General features: G+C 38.3%; 2 protein-coding genes across 2 annotated transcripts; one reads left to right on the forward strand and one right to left on the reverse strand.

Annotated features, from left to right (window-relative positions):
- Positions 1–393: 393 nt before the first annotated feature.
- Positions 394–7,964, reverse strand: LOC140362944 (uncharacterized). The gene is made up of 5 exons (XM_072449238.1): positions 7,745–7,964; positions 6,460–6,565; positions 4,639–4,745; positions 1,916–2,088; positions 394–717 (listed from the first exon to the last, which is right to left on the reverse strand). The coding sequence occupies exons 1-5, from the start codon at positions 7,899–7,901 to the stop codon at positions 442–444; spliced, it is 819 nt and encodes a 272-aa protein (XP_072305339.1). The 5' UTR covers positions 7,902–7,964; the 3' UTR covers positions 394–441.
- On the forward strand, positions 6,565–17,900 carry bin2a (bridging integrator 2a). Its single transcript, XM_072449237.1, has 14 exons — positions 6,565–6,809; positions 8,865–8,959; positions 9,042–9,122; positions 9,561–9,615; positions 9,689–9,783; positions 10,847–10,942; positions 11,019–11,126; positions 12,719–12,804; positions 12,890–12,965; positions 13,040–13,122; positions 13,458–13,723; positions 14,396–14,532; positions 14,649–14,846; positions 17,823–17,900. The coding sequence occupies exons 2-14, from the start codon at positions 8,876–8,878 to the stop codon at positions 17,865–17,867; spliced, it is 1,410 nt and encodes a 469-aa protein (XP_072305338.1). The 5' UTR covers positions 6,565–6,809; positions 8,865–8,875; the 3' UTR covers positions 17,868–17,900.
- The last annotated feature ends 264 nt before the right edge of the window (positions 17,901–18,164 follow it).

The following is an 18,164-nucleotide window of genomic DNA, read 5'->3' on the forward strand; positions in this document are numbered from 1 at the left end:
GTTGAACAGATTTAAATCTGACAGGTTTGACCAAATGTGATTTTTTTTTTTTTTTTTTCCAATTTGTATTTAATGTAATTTTCTGATGCTATGCTTTACTTTTGATTTGTGTAAATTACAAAATACAGTCTATTCTGTGAGTTACTGCCTGTTAATTTGTGTGTACTGGTCTTTTAAAAGGGAAATTTGACACGTTTTGAGGTCAGAATCTAATGCAATGACAAATGAACTTTGACCTTCCCTAGTATTGAACACGTCAGACCTTCCACTTCTATTAATCTGAAACAAAGATCATTTTGAAAGAATTGGGGCTGTAACTATTTTTACCAATCAATTTGTTGTTTGCTCCAGAAAGATCCAGTTGGCAAATTACCTCATTGAGAACAAGACTAGTTTAAAAATGTAAACCTTTATTAAACCACAATATGACAAGCTACAACTCTAAAAGATCTTTGGCCAGAGGACGGGAGTGTTCTTGACGTAGTTCTGATAGGCCGGGTCTGATCCCCACTTCTTTGCGGCCTGTTTCTCCAGCAGAGGCACTCCGCTGACGTAGTTTAGCAGGAACCACACAAACATGGGTGAAACGACACTTAAATACTGCTTTCCCTGCATCACTGACGACGCAGAGAGCCAGAGGCCAGACCACTGCAGAATCTCGCCGAAATAGTTGGGGTGCCTGCTGTAAGCCCAGAGTCCGGACTGAATGAACTTGCCCTGCGGGGAAACAGACAAATTTGATTACACGGTGGTTGCACAAGGTATTAATGCAGTTTGGGAGGTCTATAGGTAGCTGGGATTGTGTCAAAATCCCAGAGGAGAGCAGAGGCCTATTAACCTACACGAGCGATAATGGGCCTAGGGAAACGTCTAGTTCAAGCCCTAGAAGAATATCAGTGGAATGTTGAAGCCATTTATTTGTTAGGAATAATACATTTCCCCAAAACTATGTAGATATCAAACCATGTGCCAAAGTAGTTGAGAGTTTGACTAATGTATATGCACACTTTTTGCTGTTTGAAAATCGGGTTTTAAAGTATTTATTAAACCAGATTAAAACCTCTTTCAAATCAAAGCAGTATATTATTTTGACAGACTACCTGTTATTTTAAAAGTAATATTTATCTTACTGCTCCACAAATCACGGCTTGAGAAACAAAGTCGTATCTAAGGAAACAACTGTTGCATAGAATACCTTACGACTGCTGCAGTGTGATGACAACACATCTTACAGCCAGGGATGTCACAATGTCGGGTTTTAGTGTTAGGATTATTGTGAGAAAAATCATGATTTAATGATTATTCACAATCATTACAGACTAACACCAATAATTGAACTTTCTGAATGACAAAACAAGTAAATGTGACAAAAACGTAGATTTAGTAATTAATTTCCACTGTCCCGACCAAATTAATTAAAAATGGAATTAATTTTAAGATTGAATTAAAACCACTTAATTTTGCTTTTACAACAGTCCCAATTATGATTTTTAAGTTCTTAATATTATATTGTGACCTGAATAATCATGATTATCAATAAACCCAGGGCTATTTAACTCCGGCCCAGAGGTGTACCACATGCCACTGTAACAACATTTTGGGTTGCACATAATATCCCCAACACTGTCTAAATAACTGAATCGATTTGTGTGAAAAATAACATACATAATACTTAACCAACGTTGCGTTGTAAAATGCCCCCCAGGACTGAACTAAAATTAAACTATAGTACAAGACTAGTACAAATCAAGTCTAAACTAGATAAAACTAGACCCAGAATTAAACCAGTTTATTAATATTTTTTACCTGGACCGGTTGTGAGCCAGTTTAAATTGCTTGGAGGGCCTGATTTGGCCCCCAAGCCTTCTGTTGAATAGCCCTGATTTGACCGAATGGTCTTGCCAGCTCTACTCACGGCATTCTCGGGGTCGCTCTTGAACCTCCACTTCTGCTGGTCGGCGATGGCCTGAACGGTGAAGCCCAGGCCCCAGACGCTCCAGCCTGCGTAGTCCCTCCAGCTCAGAGGCTCGTCCCGCCGCTCACTGTTCAGCATCAGAGTGGGCAGCAGCGTGGTGAATATCCACACGGCTGCCACGGAAACAACAACATTATCAGTAATCACTTTTAAAAAAACTTTGTATTAATGTTTTAAAAAGTCTATGGGAACAAGGGATTTGTACTTCCAGAACCAGAAACCCCACCACCGCTGGGCTCCATAGCAGACACATTACATGATCATTTGTTCTGATCATTTTTTATACTCGAACATGTAATAATACAACATAAGACTGATTCGTTGTTTTGTTATCGATGCACTTGACATGCTTGAATTTACAATAAAAACTCATCTTAAAGCGAAGTCACAAGAAACACAACCTCCCAAATCTAACTATTTCTATTAAACAAACTCAACAAATTCCCACTCAACCAAGAAGTATGTGAACAGAACATGTAAAGCAGGTAATTACATGCTCTGTCCGACTAAAAGAGTTGGTGTGGGATGTCACAATGTCTAATTTTAGTTTTACGGATGTAGGGGAATTATTAAAGCAAGATTTTACAATTATTCATGATTGATATGTTTAAGTTTAATCCTTAACTTTCTTTCATTCCCATTGTCCATATACTAACATTCTTCAAGTCTGGGACCAGCCTTTTGATATAAAGCTTTTTCTGAATGTTGAAATTGTGTTAATGTAGAGCTGGGCAAATCCACCTGTGAATGGACCATGAAATGAACCCCAAAAGTGCAGAAATATCACTTAATACTCTTATTTGGGAGACGTTTCTGTATCTTTTTAAACTCATTTTTAACCAATTTAATTATAGACGTTAACAAACAACTCAATATTCTAATTTAACACATTTACAAAACAACATATATGTCTCCCAGCTCCACATTTATCGTGATATAATCAAAATTGTGAGCTCTATGTTAATGTGACATAAGGGGATTGAAAAAGTACTTAAGATTGAGAACAGATTGAATTTTAAATTGTTTTAATTTGTTATTGTTTTTTAATCTTTATTTATATATAATTTTGGATTGCTCTGAGTTTTTCTTTAAAAGTTGAATGGACGATTTTTTTGGCCCAAATCTAAGTCTTATTTCCTCGTGGTGTGGACTGCCCATTAGTCCTGCCACGTATCAATCATAAAACGCACCTACTGCTCACTTGCAGCCGCGTCAGGCTCGTCCCCACGTTTCCGCGTGTCTAAGCGCATTGATCTATCATAATATAGTTCCCTCAGTGTACGGGACAAAATGAAGACGGAGAAATACAGTTCGAGCTGACTCAAAAGTAGACGGAAATCTGCGGGAGACGAGAGATGCGATGCGATCCGTCGCACTAATAAACAAACGCACGTGTGTGTTGTATCAGTCCGCACGGGGGAGACTTCCGCCTGCATTCTCAAATCGCCGAAAAATCGTCCTTTGCGCCTTTAATTAAAAAAATAATAATGTTTGCTTCTAAAATTCCCATGATTATTGTTTTTTAGTTCTTACAATAATATATCGACCTGAATAATCACATTTATCAATTAACCGAATCATCTTGACATCCCCCGTTGGATCTTAATAAGTTGAACATTAAAGTGCCTCTGGCAGGTCGGACGACTCATTGAACTAAAATGCAGTTAAGATAGTTATATTTAAAAACTATTCAAATTTAATCCCAGAATAGCCATATTTCTAGGTTTATAATTTTACTTCCTGTTTGTAATTGATGACATCACACTAGCAAACTACCCAGCACTGGGCCAAAACTCATCTAACGTCACTATTCTTTTTTATTTGACAAATAAAAATATATGAGAGCACCTTTCTTTTGTTAAAGGTTGAGTGGACGATTTTTTTGGCATAAATTTGAGTCTTATTTCCTCGTGGCGTGGACTGCCGATTAGTCCTGCCACGTATCAATCATAGAACTCACCTACCGCTCACCTGCAGCCGCGTGTGGCTCGTCCCCACTTTTCCACGTGTCTATGCGCATGGATCTATCATAATATAGTTCCCTCAGTGTACGGGGCAAAATGAAGACGGAGAAAGACAGTTCGAGCTGATTCAGAAGTGGACAGAAATCTACGGGAGACGAGAGATGCGACGCGATCCGTTGCGCTAATAAACAAATGCACGTGTGTGTTGTATCAGTCCGCACGGGGAGTGCGCATGCGCACTTCCGCCTGCGTTCTCAAATCGCCAAAAAATCGTCCATTGCGCCTTTAATTATTGTTTCGAGGGTCAAATTTGTTTTTCTTTAATGTCAATTTTGCATAACCCTGGGATGGAAGTGTGGCCCTGGTGTGATGTCACTTCCTGTTTTTTTTTCTACAGCTTTTTCAACTTTTCTCCACAAATAGCCACTTGATCGGTTTAAAACTATAATTCATATTTTACAACAGGCATAAACACACCAAATAAAGACAAAATTAGAAAATCATAAAAGCCCGTCATATGCGCCTCAAGTAAAAGTTACATTGCGCTTAAAACGACACCTTAAAAGTGATCCTAGACGACAATTAAAACGAGACAGATTTATCCGGCCTCCTCCACTGATACACGCTGTGTTATTGAAGGCGGATGCAGATGGAGCTCGGAGGAGGGGAATTAACGACGCGTAACCATCCTTGAAGTACCTTGAACAGTCCAGTATACAAAGAAGGTCCCTGGGCTTTCTCTGACATTGTTGAATCTGCGATCGTGGCCGTCCTTCAGGATCCGCAGGAAAAGAAAAGTCCCCAGTCTGAAAGAGAGTTAACGCCAACTCACATTAATCGCTGCGTCATTACACATTAACCAGACTAACTTTAGCTTTTAGATTTATTGTCCTTCTCTCCTTGTGACCTTGCGACACGCCATTACTCGAACAACTCAAACAGAACAGCGCTGTTTCCAAGAGAAACCAGATAGAGGAGGTTTTGTTAAGTCAGGGTTAAAAGAAATCACAGGAATGTCACACAGGTGGAAATACTACATTTAAAAAAGGGACTAATCTGCCACTAAGATATGTAAGAATGTCACCTTTTTTTTACAATAAACCTGAAATGATCGCTCGTTTTGATAAAGAACAAGGATATTTAATATAAAAAGGAAAGATCTAACAACATTTAACATTGTGATATCTCAAAATTTCAATTATTTTCTTTGACTTTTTAATATATTAAATGAGCTCTGTTTTGTTGCAGTGGCCGTGATTAAAAAGCCACAATTATGGAAGATAATTTGTTTAATCAGATTGACAATTTTAAATGGTGGTAAATTATTCACTTAAAATGTTTAATTTTTGCAATTTCAAATTTCAATTGCTGATTTTGGCAGACTGTGCTTAACTCAGTTTAAAAATTAAAAGATGAAAGATTCAACTTATAAATTTGAGAATTTTTAAACTGAGAAAAATATGTAGAATATGCATATTCAGAACATTTTGAATAAAAAACAATTCAAACATTCTTTCAGGGTAAAAAACCCAAAACATATTTAGTCCTAATCTTTAGTTGTGGTGTGTCAGTGACGATTGCACTAATGGCTGTACAACAGTTTTTTTTAGATAATACAATATTGTACAAGAGAATCATTTTCCTAATGATACAGTAGGCCTGTCACAATAGTTACTTTATCGACTTATCGTTCAATAAATGATGGACGGAGCAATATTTTTGGGGCTCAATGAAACTTTTCTTGCACTAGTGGGATTTGTTTTGTTATTTTTAGTAGATGATAAGATTCGAGCTGTAGAGAGTCGAAAACGTAACTTCTATGACTCATTATGGAATGGACCATTTAAGTGTTCCATTCTACTATATTTCTATTGCAGCTTATGTATTTGAACAATATTGTAAACTTAAAAAGAGGTGTACCAGGATTATGTCAGAGTAGTTTCAATAATATCTTTTATTGTGATATTTTCGGTGGCGATATATTCTATCGCACTTGAACATGTGTTATCGTGACAGTGTCTAGTACTGTGTAAAGTAATAAATACAGTATTGTGAAGAGAGGCGGAAAAAATACAAAAAACTATATATTTATTGCAATTGCTTTAAAATGTCTGCACTTTTGTGTTTGTATTACAGTCAAGATTCCCACAAAACTATTTCTAAAATGTACAATTTTGTTAAAACACATGGACTGCAATAAATAGCAGAATGAAACCCTAAAATAGTTTTAGTGTCAAAATAAATTAAATACATACAAAATTATATTAAAATGATAATAATAATATAAATTAAATTGACTAAATACATTCATTAAATTACAGAATTAAACACTGAAATAGTTTGTTAGTATCAACAAAAAACTAAATTAATTAAATATATAAATAATAATATTACAATTATAATAATGAAATTAAATAAATAGTGGCTCATGTTTATGGTGAGGTCAGTTAATACAGAAGAGTGGATCATGTTTATGGTGAGGTCAGTGGATCATGTTTATGGTGAGGGGGCACTACTCGCCTCAGTCCCCACGCCGTCACGAGCCCGGTCTGTACGTTCTGCCGGACGTGCCTGGCTCCTCCCCACATCCGACTCAGGTGAGCGAGCAGTATAAAGGTCCCGGACCCTGGGAACAGAACGGGCACTTTAAACATTGAAGGCACTTCCAGGTCCCATACGAAGGACACATGGCAGATGGGCCTATAACCTGTCGCAAAGAAAGGCGTGTTCAATAAATGGTTTACCCAGGATGCTTATGGACAAACGGTTCCAAAGTTCAAGGGTACGTGTCTGCGAGTGCGGAAGATTGTGGCGCGTGGAAAGCTTTGAAGATTTTGTGAAGTGGAAAGGAATTAATTCAGAGTCTCCAGGTATGCAATATTTAATAATAGAGGTGGGAAATGGATGGTATCACAACTGTTGTTCTGGAGATACTTTAAACTGCAGTGGCATAAAGTGCTTTTTCTGCCACTTTGTGGTGAATTCTTTTAAAGCTCTTTCATGTTTAGTGCAAGACTTGAACCTCATCCATCTCTGAGCACATTCATGATGCCATTTTAAAATATTGTCATTGAGATATTCAACATAAGATCAATGTTTCCCACCCCAACTTCTCTTTTGTTAACCATTTGTTACAGTAACCCCTTTAGTGACGGTAGCGATGAGTTACATCAGTTTGACATTTTTCAGTTTGGATGGCTGTATTTAAGATAATTGAATTGAATAATAAAGTCCACTACAAAGATGTCATTGTTTTTTTTTTTTGTAATTTCTAAATCTAAATAATTATGGAAACATCAAACCATGCTAAAAGCCTGCACTAGATGATTAGAAATGCTACATCACTAGTTTTGTTTAATATTGCACAGCCAAAAAGAAAAAGCTTTGACTTGTAACGTGTCAATGTCTCCTTGAGCTTAAGTCGTACTCGTCTTGACCTACAGAGGGCGCCCTTTTATCACTAATTTGAGGTCGCAAGCGTTTTGTAACAATGATCAGTCAAAAATAAATAACAAAAAAGACTGCCTTATTTTTGACAAACCGGTTCCACCAATAGATTTTTGCTTTACATTTAGTCTTTTTGTGCATTTAATTCAACGCGTTACAAAACAAAAGAAGAAGAAGAAGAAGAAGAAGAAGAAGAAGAAGAAGAAGAAGAAGAAGAAGAAGAAGAAGAAGAAGAAGAAGAACAGCGAAATGATTCAAAACGTGCTGCCAGCAAACAACATGAATTAATACAAATGTATCACCACTTTTTGTTCAAATTCTGCACACACAAAAAAACAAAACAAAAATATCTTCATACCTGCTAAGTCGTAAAACTTCTCGGTCTTGCACGCGGCGGCCAGTGCCCACCCTGCCCACTGGATGCCCACGTCTGTCAGGGCACATTTGAGCATCACGCTGCCCATGATCAGGCTCTGAAGTCCGGCCAGCAGCTCCGGACTCAAATAATGTGGCATAAACACGAGAGAAGATCAACCGAAGCAAAGTTCATCTGCGACATGCAAAGAGGCGCGGCCTCTGAGGGAGGATCAAGGCATTATGGGAGTTGTAGTAAAGAGGATTAGTGTTTTGTAGGCCTGTTTTATCTACCTACATTGATTCAAATAACTGGCACTGAGAATATGTATATTTAGAGTAGTTTTGTGGTTAGCCTGCATTTTGAATTATGGATTTGAAGTAGGTTTGGAGTATGTAACTGATTATTAAGTCAATTCTATTTTATGTATTTTATTTATTTTTCATTTTCAAGTCTTTATTTATTAAAAAAATAATAATAATAATAATTAGCGTAGGGAAAAAAAATCAACTTTATGTACTTAATGAAAATGTAATGTAACATTTTGGCCATTTTGTTAAATTGTTTTTATTTGAATTTTTTTGGTGAAAATGTCTGTTTTGTAATTCGAGGCCGTCGTTGAAATGACAAAAAGTCAACTTGCAGATGCTTGATGTGACATATCAGATATTCTATTTTCTGTCATTTATAATCCAGTCAAAATTCCTCAAATAAACAAGTTTAATGTTCTCATTTCAAGCTATTTTAAACAAGCGTTTATACAGCGATGGGTAAAAGAAATTGGCAGAAATCATTGAAATATTATTGCCTTGAATGGACAGAGATAAAGATTTTCATAAATACATGTTACACAGCAATACACCTGCTGTCTATGTTTGCTTTAATTATCAGGATGAATGAGGACGATGATAGCTGACCCAATGGACTTATATTAAGAGTAAACACAAAAATATTGTAAGCACGTGTGGTTAATTTTAATGCAATCTATATGCAAAATAATATTCTTCAGCAGTTTTGTAAAAGTTACAAACGTCTCAGGAAATCAGGCCTGCTTTGTTGTAACATTCACAACACCACATTACCGCAGTCTATTCACCTTTTTCGCCATTTTATTTTCTTGCAGCATAAATAAAAATGGCCGAAAGTAACAGTCCAAAAGGCAGCTCCAATGTCTTTGCAAGAAAAGTCCAGAGACAGCTGAGCAGAGGCAAAGAAAAGGTAACCACTGATTTATGGATTAATTGATTGATTGATTGATTGCACTAATTTGGAGTCCAGTGTTAACAATGATTCGTTACAGGTCCTTCAAAAGCTGGGGAAGGCAGTGGTAACCAAAGACGATGAATTTGAACATCATCTCCAGAGATTTTGTGACCAGCAGGTAAAGTATGAATATCATGACAAGGCAGGCGTGTTGTATACTGTATTTTGAAGTCGTTCCAATTTGTTTATCATTTCTTATGGTCAGTATTTCATAATTTGTCACAGTTGAGTACTTGGCTAACATTTTGGATGCATTATGCCACAGTGGCCGGACAGAAATGAGAGATTTAGTGGGACATTTTTGTTTCAGTGGTTGAACGTACCAAAATAGTTACTGTCTGACTGAACACAAAGCTTGGCACACTATTCGCTACATCCTCTTCAAAAGTTTCCTGCATCTTTTACCCCCCAAAATCAAGGGAAATGAGTATGTTTTTCCTCAAACTGAGCATCAAATTAAGCCTTGGATGCTTACAATGCAATACGATGCGCACATATTTGGATATTATTACAGCTGTATTACATATTTATCATGGAAATATACCTTGTTTTGCAGACTGATGGGAACCGCATTCACAAAGACTTGAGGACCTACCTCAACGCTGTCAGAGGTATAAAGTAAAATGATTTCTGACTTCTCTTATAGCTTTTTTTTAACATTAAACTGTCATTTTGTTCCTTCAGACATGCGCGAAGCTTCAAGACGTCTTTCTCAGTCTCTGTTTGATGTGTATGAATCGGAATGGGACGGGGAAGAGGATCTCGGAGCCATTGTCGAGGTCAGACATGAAATACACTTGTAAGAATGAAGTAAGAATGTGAACGTTATTGTTTATGTCGACTAGAGATTATGCCGTTTTCTTAGGTTTGCCGTTTTAAATAGGGAAAAGAATGATGTACTATATAGTTTTGAGATTATCCAGAAACTTATTGTAACTAGTCAAATAATCTCTTGAGTGAACAAAATCTAAGATACACAAAACTACCAGTACTCAAATTTAGATGAAAATAAACATTCAGTAGCAGTTTGTGAAGAAACGTTAAGACACAGAATTCAATCCGTAAATTACACTCGACTTAAATAATAATCATCATGTTATTTAGACAAGCTTTGTCCAAGTGTTACATATTGTGTTCGCAACTACACTAGAATAAATAATCAGAATCAGAATCAGAATTAGAAAGGGTTTTATTACCATTGTCAGTGAACAGAATTTACAAACCAGGAACTGGCTCTCTTGGTGACAGTTATAATATTTTTACATCATAATTTCCAATCGGGAAGTAAAATTGAGGGTAATACTGATTGATTGTTTGATTGATTGATTGATTGATTGATACGAAGCATTTGTAAATGTTTAACAATCATTTACTAATCATGAACAAAAATGAACTAATCATTCACCAAGGTATAAATACAAAGCATTTATAAATGTAGAGTAATCATTGAGTAATCATTGACACTGACCCTAATCCTAACCATGTAAATTATCATCAAACTTAAAATTATTAGTTTGTTTGTCAATGATTAATAAATATTTATAAATGCTTTGTATGTATTGCCCAATGAAAAAGTGAACCAAATGATGAACTTCTCAAGAATGAACAATGTAGGGAAAACTATGGGAGGCCCAAAATATAAATATATATATAAATACTTCTGTGTGACTGTTTAATGGGCAGTGTAAGATGCACTTTAGAGAGCCTGCTCTTTTGTTTTTGCAGTGAAACCGTAAAACATTTCCTTTGGTCTAAACTCTATCACCAGGGCACTAAACTCTGCTCCCGCCCTCATCCCTTTTACATAATTAATGCTAAATGTATGCATTTCCTTTTAACCAGGGGGAGGACCTGCTGTGGAATGACTTTGAGGTGAAACTCTTAGACCAGGCAATTCGCACCATGGAATCCTACGCGAGCCAGTTCCCCGATGTCAAGGTAAGAAATACTACCACCAGCACACACTTGAAGAGAGAGCAGGATCGTGACCACACCCTTTCCTCTTCTTCTGCAGGAGAAAATTGCTAAAAGGGGCCGCAAACTGGTGGACTATGACTCTGCGCGGCATCACCTGGAGGCCCTGCAGAGCGCAAAGAAGAGGGACGACGTGAAAATCAACAAGGTCAAACACGACAGACATGACAAAAAGATGTGCAGTCTACAGCGGGACCCCCCACACACCATTACAGGGACCACTGTTTTTGGTCATTTTCCCGATTGTGTGTCGTTTGAGTAGATGCATTAGGCTTTGTTTGAAAGTCTATACTCCAGGTTCTCATGTTTTCCTCATCATGAGTTAGTTTGGTAGGATACTAGGTCAATAGGTCAATATTTATCATAGTTTTTGGCCCATAGACTTCAGACAGGACAGCTTAGGGGGCGGCAGGAGCTCAGTGGTGCTCCTCAGATCTGAAGGTCAGCTCTTGACATGAAAGATCTTTGGTAGAGCGGTCAGAGCCACTGACCGCTGGTTGGTGGTGCGATCGCTGTTGTCCTTGTGCAAGACACTTAAACCCTTGTCCTCTGTGTCTGCGTGTCTGTGAGTGGGTGAGTGGTTCCTTGATATAAAGTGCTTCGAGTGCCTTGAAGATAGAAAAGCACTTACCTTTTATCTTATTTTTGAAGCGTTTAGAACATGTGTAAAAGAGTCAGGTTCAGGTGACTTTAATATACCCACAGGCAGAATGGGTTCCATACACCACACACACAATCAAATAAAACAGACATAAGGTCATAGATTACAATAAGAAAGTGCCCCAGAGTTGATGAAAACAAAAGAAAGATCTCATATAAAACTTTACTGTCAGCATAAAAAGAGTCACACAGATGAACAATTAAGGTTGCAAGTTACAGCGTATTTAGCAAACAAACAGCAGCTCGGATGAAGCTGTTTTAAAAGCTCTTTGTTTTACATCTCGGCTCCAAGAAGCTTTGCCCAGAGGAAAGAAGCAGAAAATGATCATTTACAAGGGTCTGCCTCGAGTTCAGAGACTCACGATGCAGCTGGGGGTCTCCGCTCACTTTACTGAAACCATGAAACTAAACAAAATGACAAATCCTGAGTAAATTAAAGCTTGATTAAAAAAAGAGTCATCATGGTTTTGTCACTGTTAAAACACAGTCAAATCTCTCAATAATTGCCAGGGTATTTATATGACTCTGCCCAGTCTTCATTTTGTCATCATATATCTTATGAGTTGGATTAAAGAAACACAAATCAGAATCAGGAAAGGGTTTATTGCCGTGAACAGAATAGTAGCAAAAAATGTATACAAAAAATGTAATGCTTTGCTCTGAATATATTGAAGCTACATTTGGTCAGAATAGTGCAAAAACTGAGCAGTGCAATGAATGGTTATTGGTTTGAATTATAGTTAAAGTGTTTAAGAAGTGTTCATGAGTCCAACGACAGAGGGAAAGTAGCTGTTCCTGTGGTGGTCCGGATGGGCTGTAGCCTCCTGCCTGACATGTATTATACTGTGATGTAGCTCTGGACACCTCCCTGCTAAATCCATACTTCACACCTTTGCAGCGCTCTCTGTCTCCGGTGCGCCGCCTCCTTCTGCTGCCTCAACTGCCTCAAACTAGCACTTGTTTTTCATGGCTTTTGACCGACCCGGCAGAACAGCGACATTATTCATGGAAAAACATAAGTTATATTGTTAGTATCGTGGCAGTATTGGCGATTTCTTGACATCGTCTTGTTCACTGCAGGCAGAAGAGGAGATGAATGCAGTCAAGGTGGTGTATGAAGGCATCAACAATGAGCTCAAAGAGGAGCTGCCCGTGCTGCACGATAAGTAAGCATTTTTCCATTCAAACCAACATTTCCTATTGTGTTATGTATGTGTTATTAACAATTTATCTGCATATCATTGTGTGAAGTCGTATTGGATGCTACGTGGCAGTTTTCTTAGCCGTTTCCAACTTACGGGACACGTTCTACAAAGAAGTCACCGCGGTGTGTTTCCCGGGGTAAAAGTGTGGCCTTTTATTTGTTTAGCTCTGTTTGTGATTGAACCTATCTGCGTTTAGCTAAACCAAGACCTCCACAATGTGATAAGCGAACTGCAGGCCCAACATCCAGACAAGCAGTTCTCTGTGAAGGGGATTCAAAGGTCAGTGCTGCCGCCACTCTATTTAAAAGATTGATTTAGCAAATAAATTGTTGATTTACTTCGGATTAGGTGTCACAACAAGCTGTAAAAAATGTAGGATAGTTTAAAGCACCGTTTTTATATTCAAAGTGTTAATAATTAGGCTAAATAAAGTCACAATGTCTCACAACTCTGAATTATTTAAGTACTTTGACAATGTTCTTACCTGAAGATCAAACCTTTTCCATAAAAACATTCTGAACTGCACGATTCTTGTATTAGTTTAGCAGTTCATATTTCCGTCTGCTTAGGGACAAGTTAACTTCAAACTGAATGACTTGTCTTCCCTTTTTCAGGTACGGCTCTTTGAGGAGACGGACTCTGATGTCTCCAAGAGCCTGGAAAGCCAGTTTCTCTGAGTTTCACAGAAGCTATAATCCCAAACAGGGCTCCAGGTTCAGTTTGAGGTCCCCAGAAAAGTCCAAATATGGAACTCTGTCTCGAGAAAGCAGCTCCACCGCAGTCTCCCCAACGCCCCTGATCCCGGAGCACCCCAGCCCCGAGCACCCCGACCCGGAGCACCCCAAACCTGAGCCTGCAGACCTGGACACATCTACTGGAGGTCAGAATCAGAATCTGAATCAGAAAAGGTTTATTGCCGTTGTCAATGAACAGAATTCATAAACATAATTTACCAACATTTAAAATAATGAAATCATACTTTTTAATCGTTCTATTGAAAAACACTTTTGACCTTTATTTATTTGCCTTTACTCAGGATCATATTAACTTATTTAAAATATATACATTGTCACTTTACATTTTCTGTCTGTCTGACTAAATATTGACAGAAATAAATATATAACATCAAATTATATCAAAAAAGAAAAATCTAGTTTTAAATCTCTGACTCAGTATTTACATGATTAAAAATGACTTATGGTTGCATTAACTTGTGGTGGGGTGTCCGTCACCATGGAGATGATATTGCTTTTCCTGGAATGTTCCACAGTATGGAATTAAATGGATTAAACAATGAATTCAGTGTTAATAACCTGTGTTGCATGTTATTTCCAATTAGAAGAGTTTGTATTGCTCAAAAACACGGTGTAAGCCTCTCCACAGATCTCACCTGTAACATGCTGGCTTGGTCACATAGATACGTTTAATGCCATATCGTGGAACATTCCAAGCAAAGTAATAACATCTTCATGCGGACGAGCGCCTGGCAGAACCTACAAAAGTTACATTTAAAGTAAAATGATTCTGAAGTAACTCACGCTGCTGAACTCAGGGAGCCTCGAGGAACTGGACAATTCACAATCACAAGAGGCTTCTGCATCGTCACCTGAAAAGAGGAGAGAAGAGGAAACCCCAGACGTGAAGGAGCAGGAGGAGCCCACTTCTGGAAACAAGCAAGACAAGGAAAAGGTGTGGCAAAATCTACTACAATGGCAGGAAAATTGACCAGAATTAATCACTTTTTTTTAGAAAGTTTACAACATACTCTACATATTCACACGTTGCATAATATCACTCGCCTCCAGGACCAGGCTCCAGCCAGCAAGAGCAGCTCTGAAGTGGACCAGTCGTGTGAGTCGGTCAGTCTGGACCAGCAGCTCTCGGCCACGGACCACAGCCCACTGCACATCGAGGAGGAAGAGGGGAGCGAGAGGCCCCTGGAGACCCCCAAAACCAACGGCCTGGAGAACGGAGAGGTCCCAGCCAGAAGCACCCCTCTCAAGGTCAGTCTTCATTACACTTTATCACACTGCACCCTCTGCTCTCAAGCCTACTTACAACTACTCACACATCCTGTTTTGTGTTACGATTATTGTGAGAAGAAGTCTCACGATTTAACGATTATTCATGATTATTGACACCTGGACAACACACAAAACACATAAAATCATCTCCTCTATGGAAACAATTCCTCTAATCTGTGACCAGCTTTATCAAATCAAACTTCCTGAAAGGGAAAGTCCGACTTATTAAGTGAAAAATTAATACACTTTTTAACTTAAACAGTCAGGTATTACAGCTTTTACATTCAGGGTTACGTTTTTAGGCTGGATTGAATTGAAATAACTTCGTTTTGCTCCTAAAATGGTCACAATTATTATGTTTTAACTTGAGATTATATTGTAAAATGAAAAGTCACGATTATTGATCAACCGCGTAATCTTGACTTCCGTAATTTTTCTTCTTTCGCTTTGGTCAACCTATTGCCTAGACCTCCTTTCTTGTCGTTTTAAAAATTATGATTTAATAATTCAGGACATCAAATTGCTTTTCACTGCTTTAAATCATTACACTCGACGATGCACCATTAATAACAGAAAATAAATATAGTTAACATGCAGTCGAGTGCGGTTTTTCAATATTTATTTATTTTAGCACATTTTAACAAAATATCACAACAATAACACAGCATAAGATGAAATAAAAACAGCAAGGAGTAAAAACAGTAATAGAAATATATAATTAAAAGTTATGCCGTTGCTTAATCACAGCTTTTACTCCCAGCCTCATTTTTCTCCTTCCACAGTGTCAAATGCCACTCGTCCACACTCTAAAAACAGGTTTGCTCAGTAACCCTGACCTTCCTTGACCTTTGTCGCCCGGCGGACACAGCAAGTCGTTTGGGTTTTCAGTTTAAAGCGCTAAAAGTAGAAATAAAACATGTTTTTTTCATTTTTTAATCATAATTCCTTTCGTAAAGAGCAAAACATCTTGTCTTGCTTATACAGCACAAAAAACTGCTAACCCTGTCGTTTCAATCCGTACAAACATGTGATTCTTGTATGCGTTCAGTCAGTATCAGTCAGCACAAAGGCCTATTTCTGTCTTTTCGGCGATTCGCTTTAAGATGTGGAACGGAAATGTGAACAAAATCCTACTATTAAAACATAAATTGCAAATCGAATCGCAATTACAATCCTTCCAAATTGTGCAGCCCCATTTCAAGAGTAACTTTGTGTCCTCACGGTTAGATTACTGCAACAGACTGTTCACTTGTGTGAGTAAGAAGGAGCTGAACCTGCTGCAGACCGTCCCCAGCTCTGCCTTGGGGCCCCTGACCCACACGAGCAGGAGAGGACACATCTTTACACTGGCTCCTTGTTCTTTCTCCTGCGCGCGACCTTCAGAGCCTCACACAGCCTTGATGAAGCCGCACGCCTCTGTTGCCGTGGTCTGAGCTCTGCTGATGGATTGTGGGACATGAGGAGGATTTGTATGTTTCACTGTGTTGCCTGATGTTTTAATATTGTGTTCTTCTTGTATGTGGCTGATGCTCCTCCTGTTCCAAAGACACTTACATGAGATATATATGAGAGACCACGAAATTAACTAACTTGTTTTTGAGAACTAGAACCTTTTGAGAAAGGGTTCCCATCTCCATAGGCTCAGGTCCTAATGTGTGATTAGTATTAATGTAAACTGTGGTGTTTTTTAGATATGTTTTTGCATCTGATTTTGCACTTTGTGGCCTGTGATATTTATTTTGTAAAACTCTATATCTAGCTCTAATATCCAGAAAATATGTCAATAAAACAATATAAAATAACTGTATAAAAGAACACACTTTGAGGAATAAAACCATGCAGTGTGGATAGTCTTTAACAAGTGCTTTAACATTTTTGAAGGCATAAAATCATTCAATTTAAAAAGTATTGTCCCATAAGCCGGGAGTAAAGTTGCTGAAAGCCTTTTTCCCTTTCTCTGTATTGATTCAGTGAGACTGTAAGAATAAAAATGTCCAGAATAAGAAAACCAATATATAGCCTTATATATATATATATAAGGAATAATAGAGGATTTTTGGCTAGTCTCATTTCCTCGTGGCATGGACAGCCGAGTAGTTCCTTCACATGTCAATCATAGGACACACCTACTTCACACTTGCAGCCTCGTTCTGGCTCGTTCCCAGCATAGCAGCACGTTTCCCTGGCTGCGCATGCGTGGTTGATATGCCGGTGTGTGTTTAGTGAGGTCCTTCAGTGAACAGTACAAAAATGACCACAGAGAAAGACTGTGTTCGAGCTCAGAAGAGACAGGAAATCTGCGGAGACAGAGATGCAATCTGTCGTGCTAGTAAACAAACGCATGTGTAGCAGCGAGGCTGTTGTGCTTCTGCACGGGGGTGAGTGTGAGCATGGGCACTTTTTAAAAAGGGATTAACAGTCATTTGAGTTCTCAAATCAGCGAAAAATCCTCTGTTATTCCTTTAAGGCTGCTTACTTTCTTCCGCCTACAATGGCTGCAGTCTAAGCAGGGACTGTCTGACATACTTCCATGTTCCCAACCGTTCCCAACACCAGGCCAGGTCTGTCCTCCTGCTGGGCCATATCACCTCCTCAATGAGGCGTCCTACACGGAGGAGCAGTGGCTAAGCTCCGAGCTCCTCTTCACTCATGAGGAGGACATTTGTGTTAGCAGCATGTCTTCAGGATCAGGTTGAGAACAGGCCTATGGGTGGGATTAGGAACAGACTGAGCAGCAAATTGATCCGTGTTGTTCCAGCCAGTCTTCAGTGAGCACCGTGGAGGGTTTTTATGTCCTGAGTGACTCTTACTTCAGGAGAAACCCAAGAATTTCAGATATATTGTGGTTTCACGTGGGTACTTTCATTCTCTCATTGTGATCCATTTCCACACAGAAAAGAATGACAATCCATTTATGCTTCTGATCTAATTCTTTGCATGTATTATTGTCTCCAGTATTCTGCAGTAGATCAGGCAGACTCAAAAAGCACGACAGTGTGACAGGTTTGTTTTCACATTCACACAAAGACACTTCAGCTCATTTGTTTGACTAAGCCTGTGTTTGTTCTGTGGGTTCAGCAGAGGAGATGTGGAGACCAAACCACAGCTGCAGCACAAAGAAACACCACAGCCCAGTGTCAACGGACAAATTATAACCTTTTTGTATATGTTCTAAAAGAAATACAATATTTTATATGTTCACGTTTTACAATTATACAAAATCATGCAATAGTTAGAGTCAACCATTGTTTTATTGTTTAATTTATTTTAATTTAAAGTTTGTATGTTTTTAGTTTT

This window comes from Eucyclogobius newberryi, unplaced genomic scaffold (assembly GCF_026437365.1).
Source record: "Eucyclogobius newberryi isolate DKJ021-1_F unplaced genomic scaffold, fEucNew1.0.hap1 SCAF_17, whole genome shotgun sequence".
NCBI classification, from domain to species: Eukaryota; Metazoa; Chordata; class Actinopteri; order Gobiiformes; family Gobiidae; genus Eucyclogobius; species Eucyclogobius newberryi.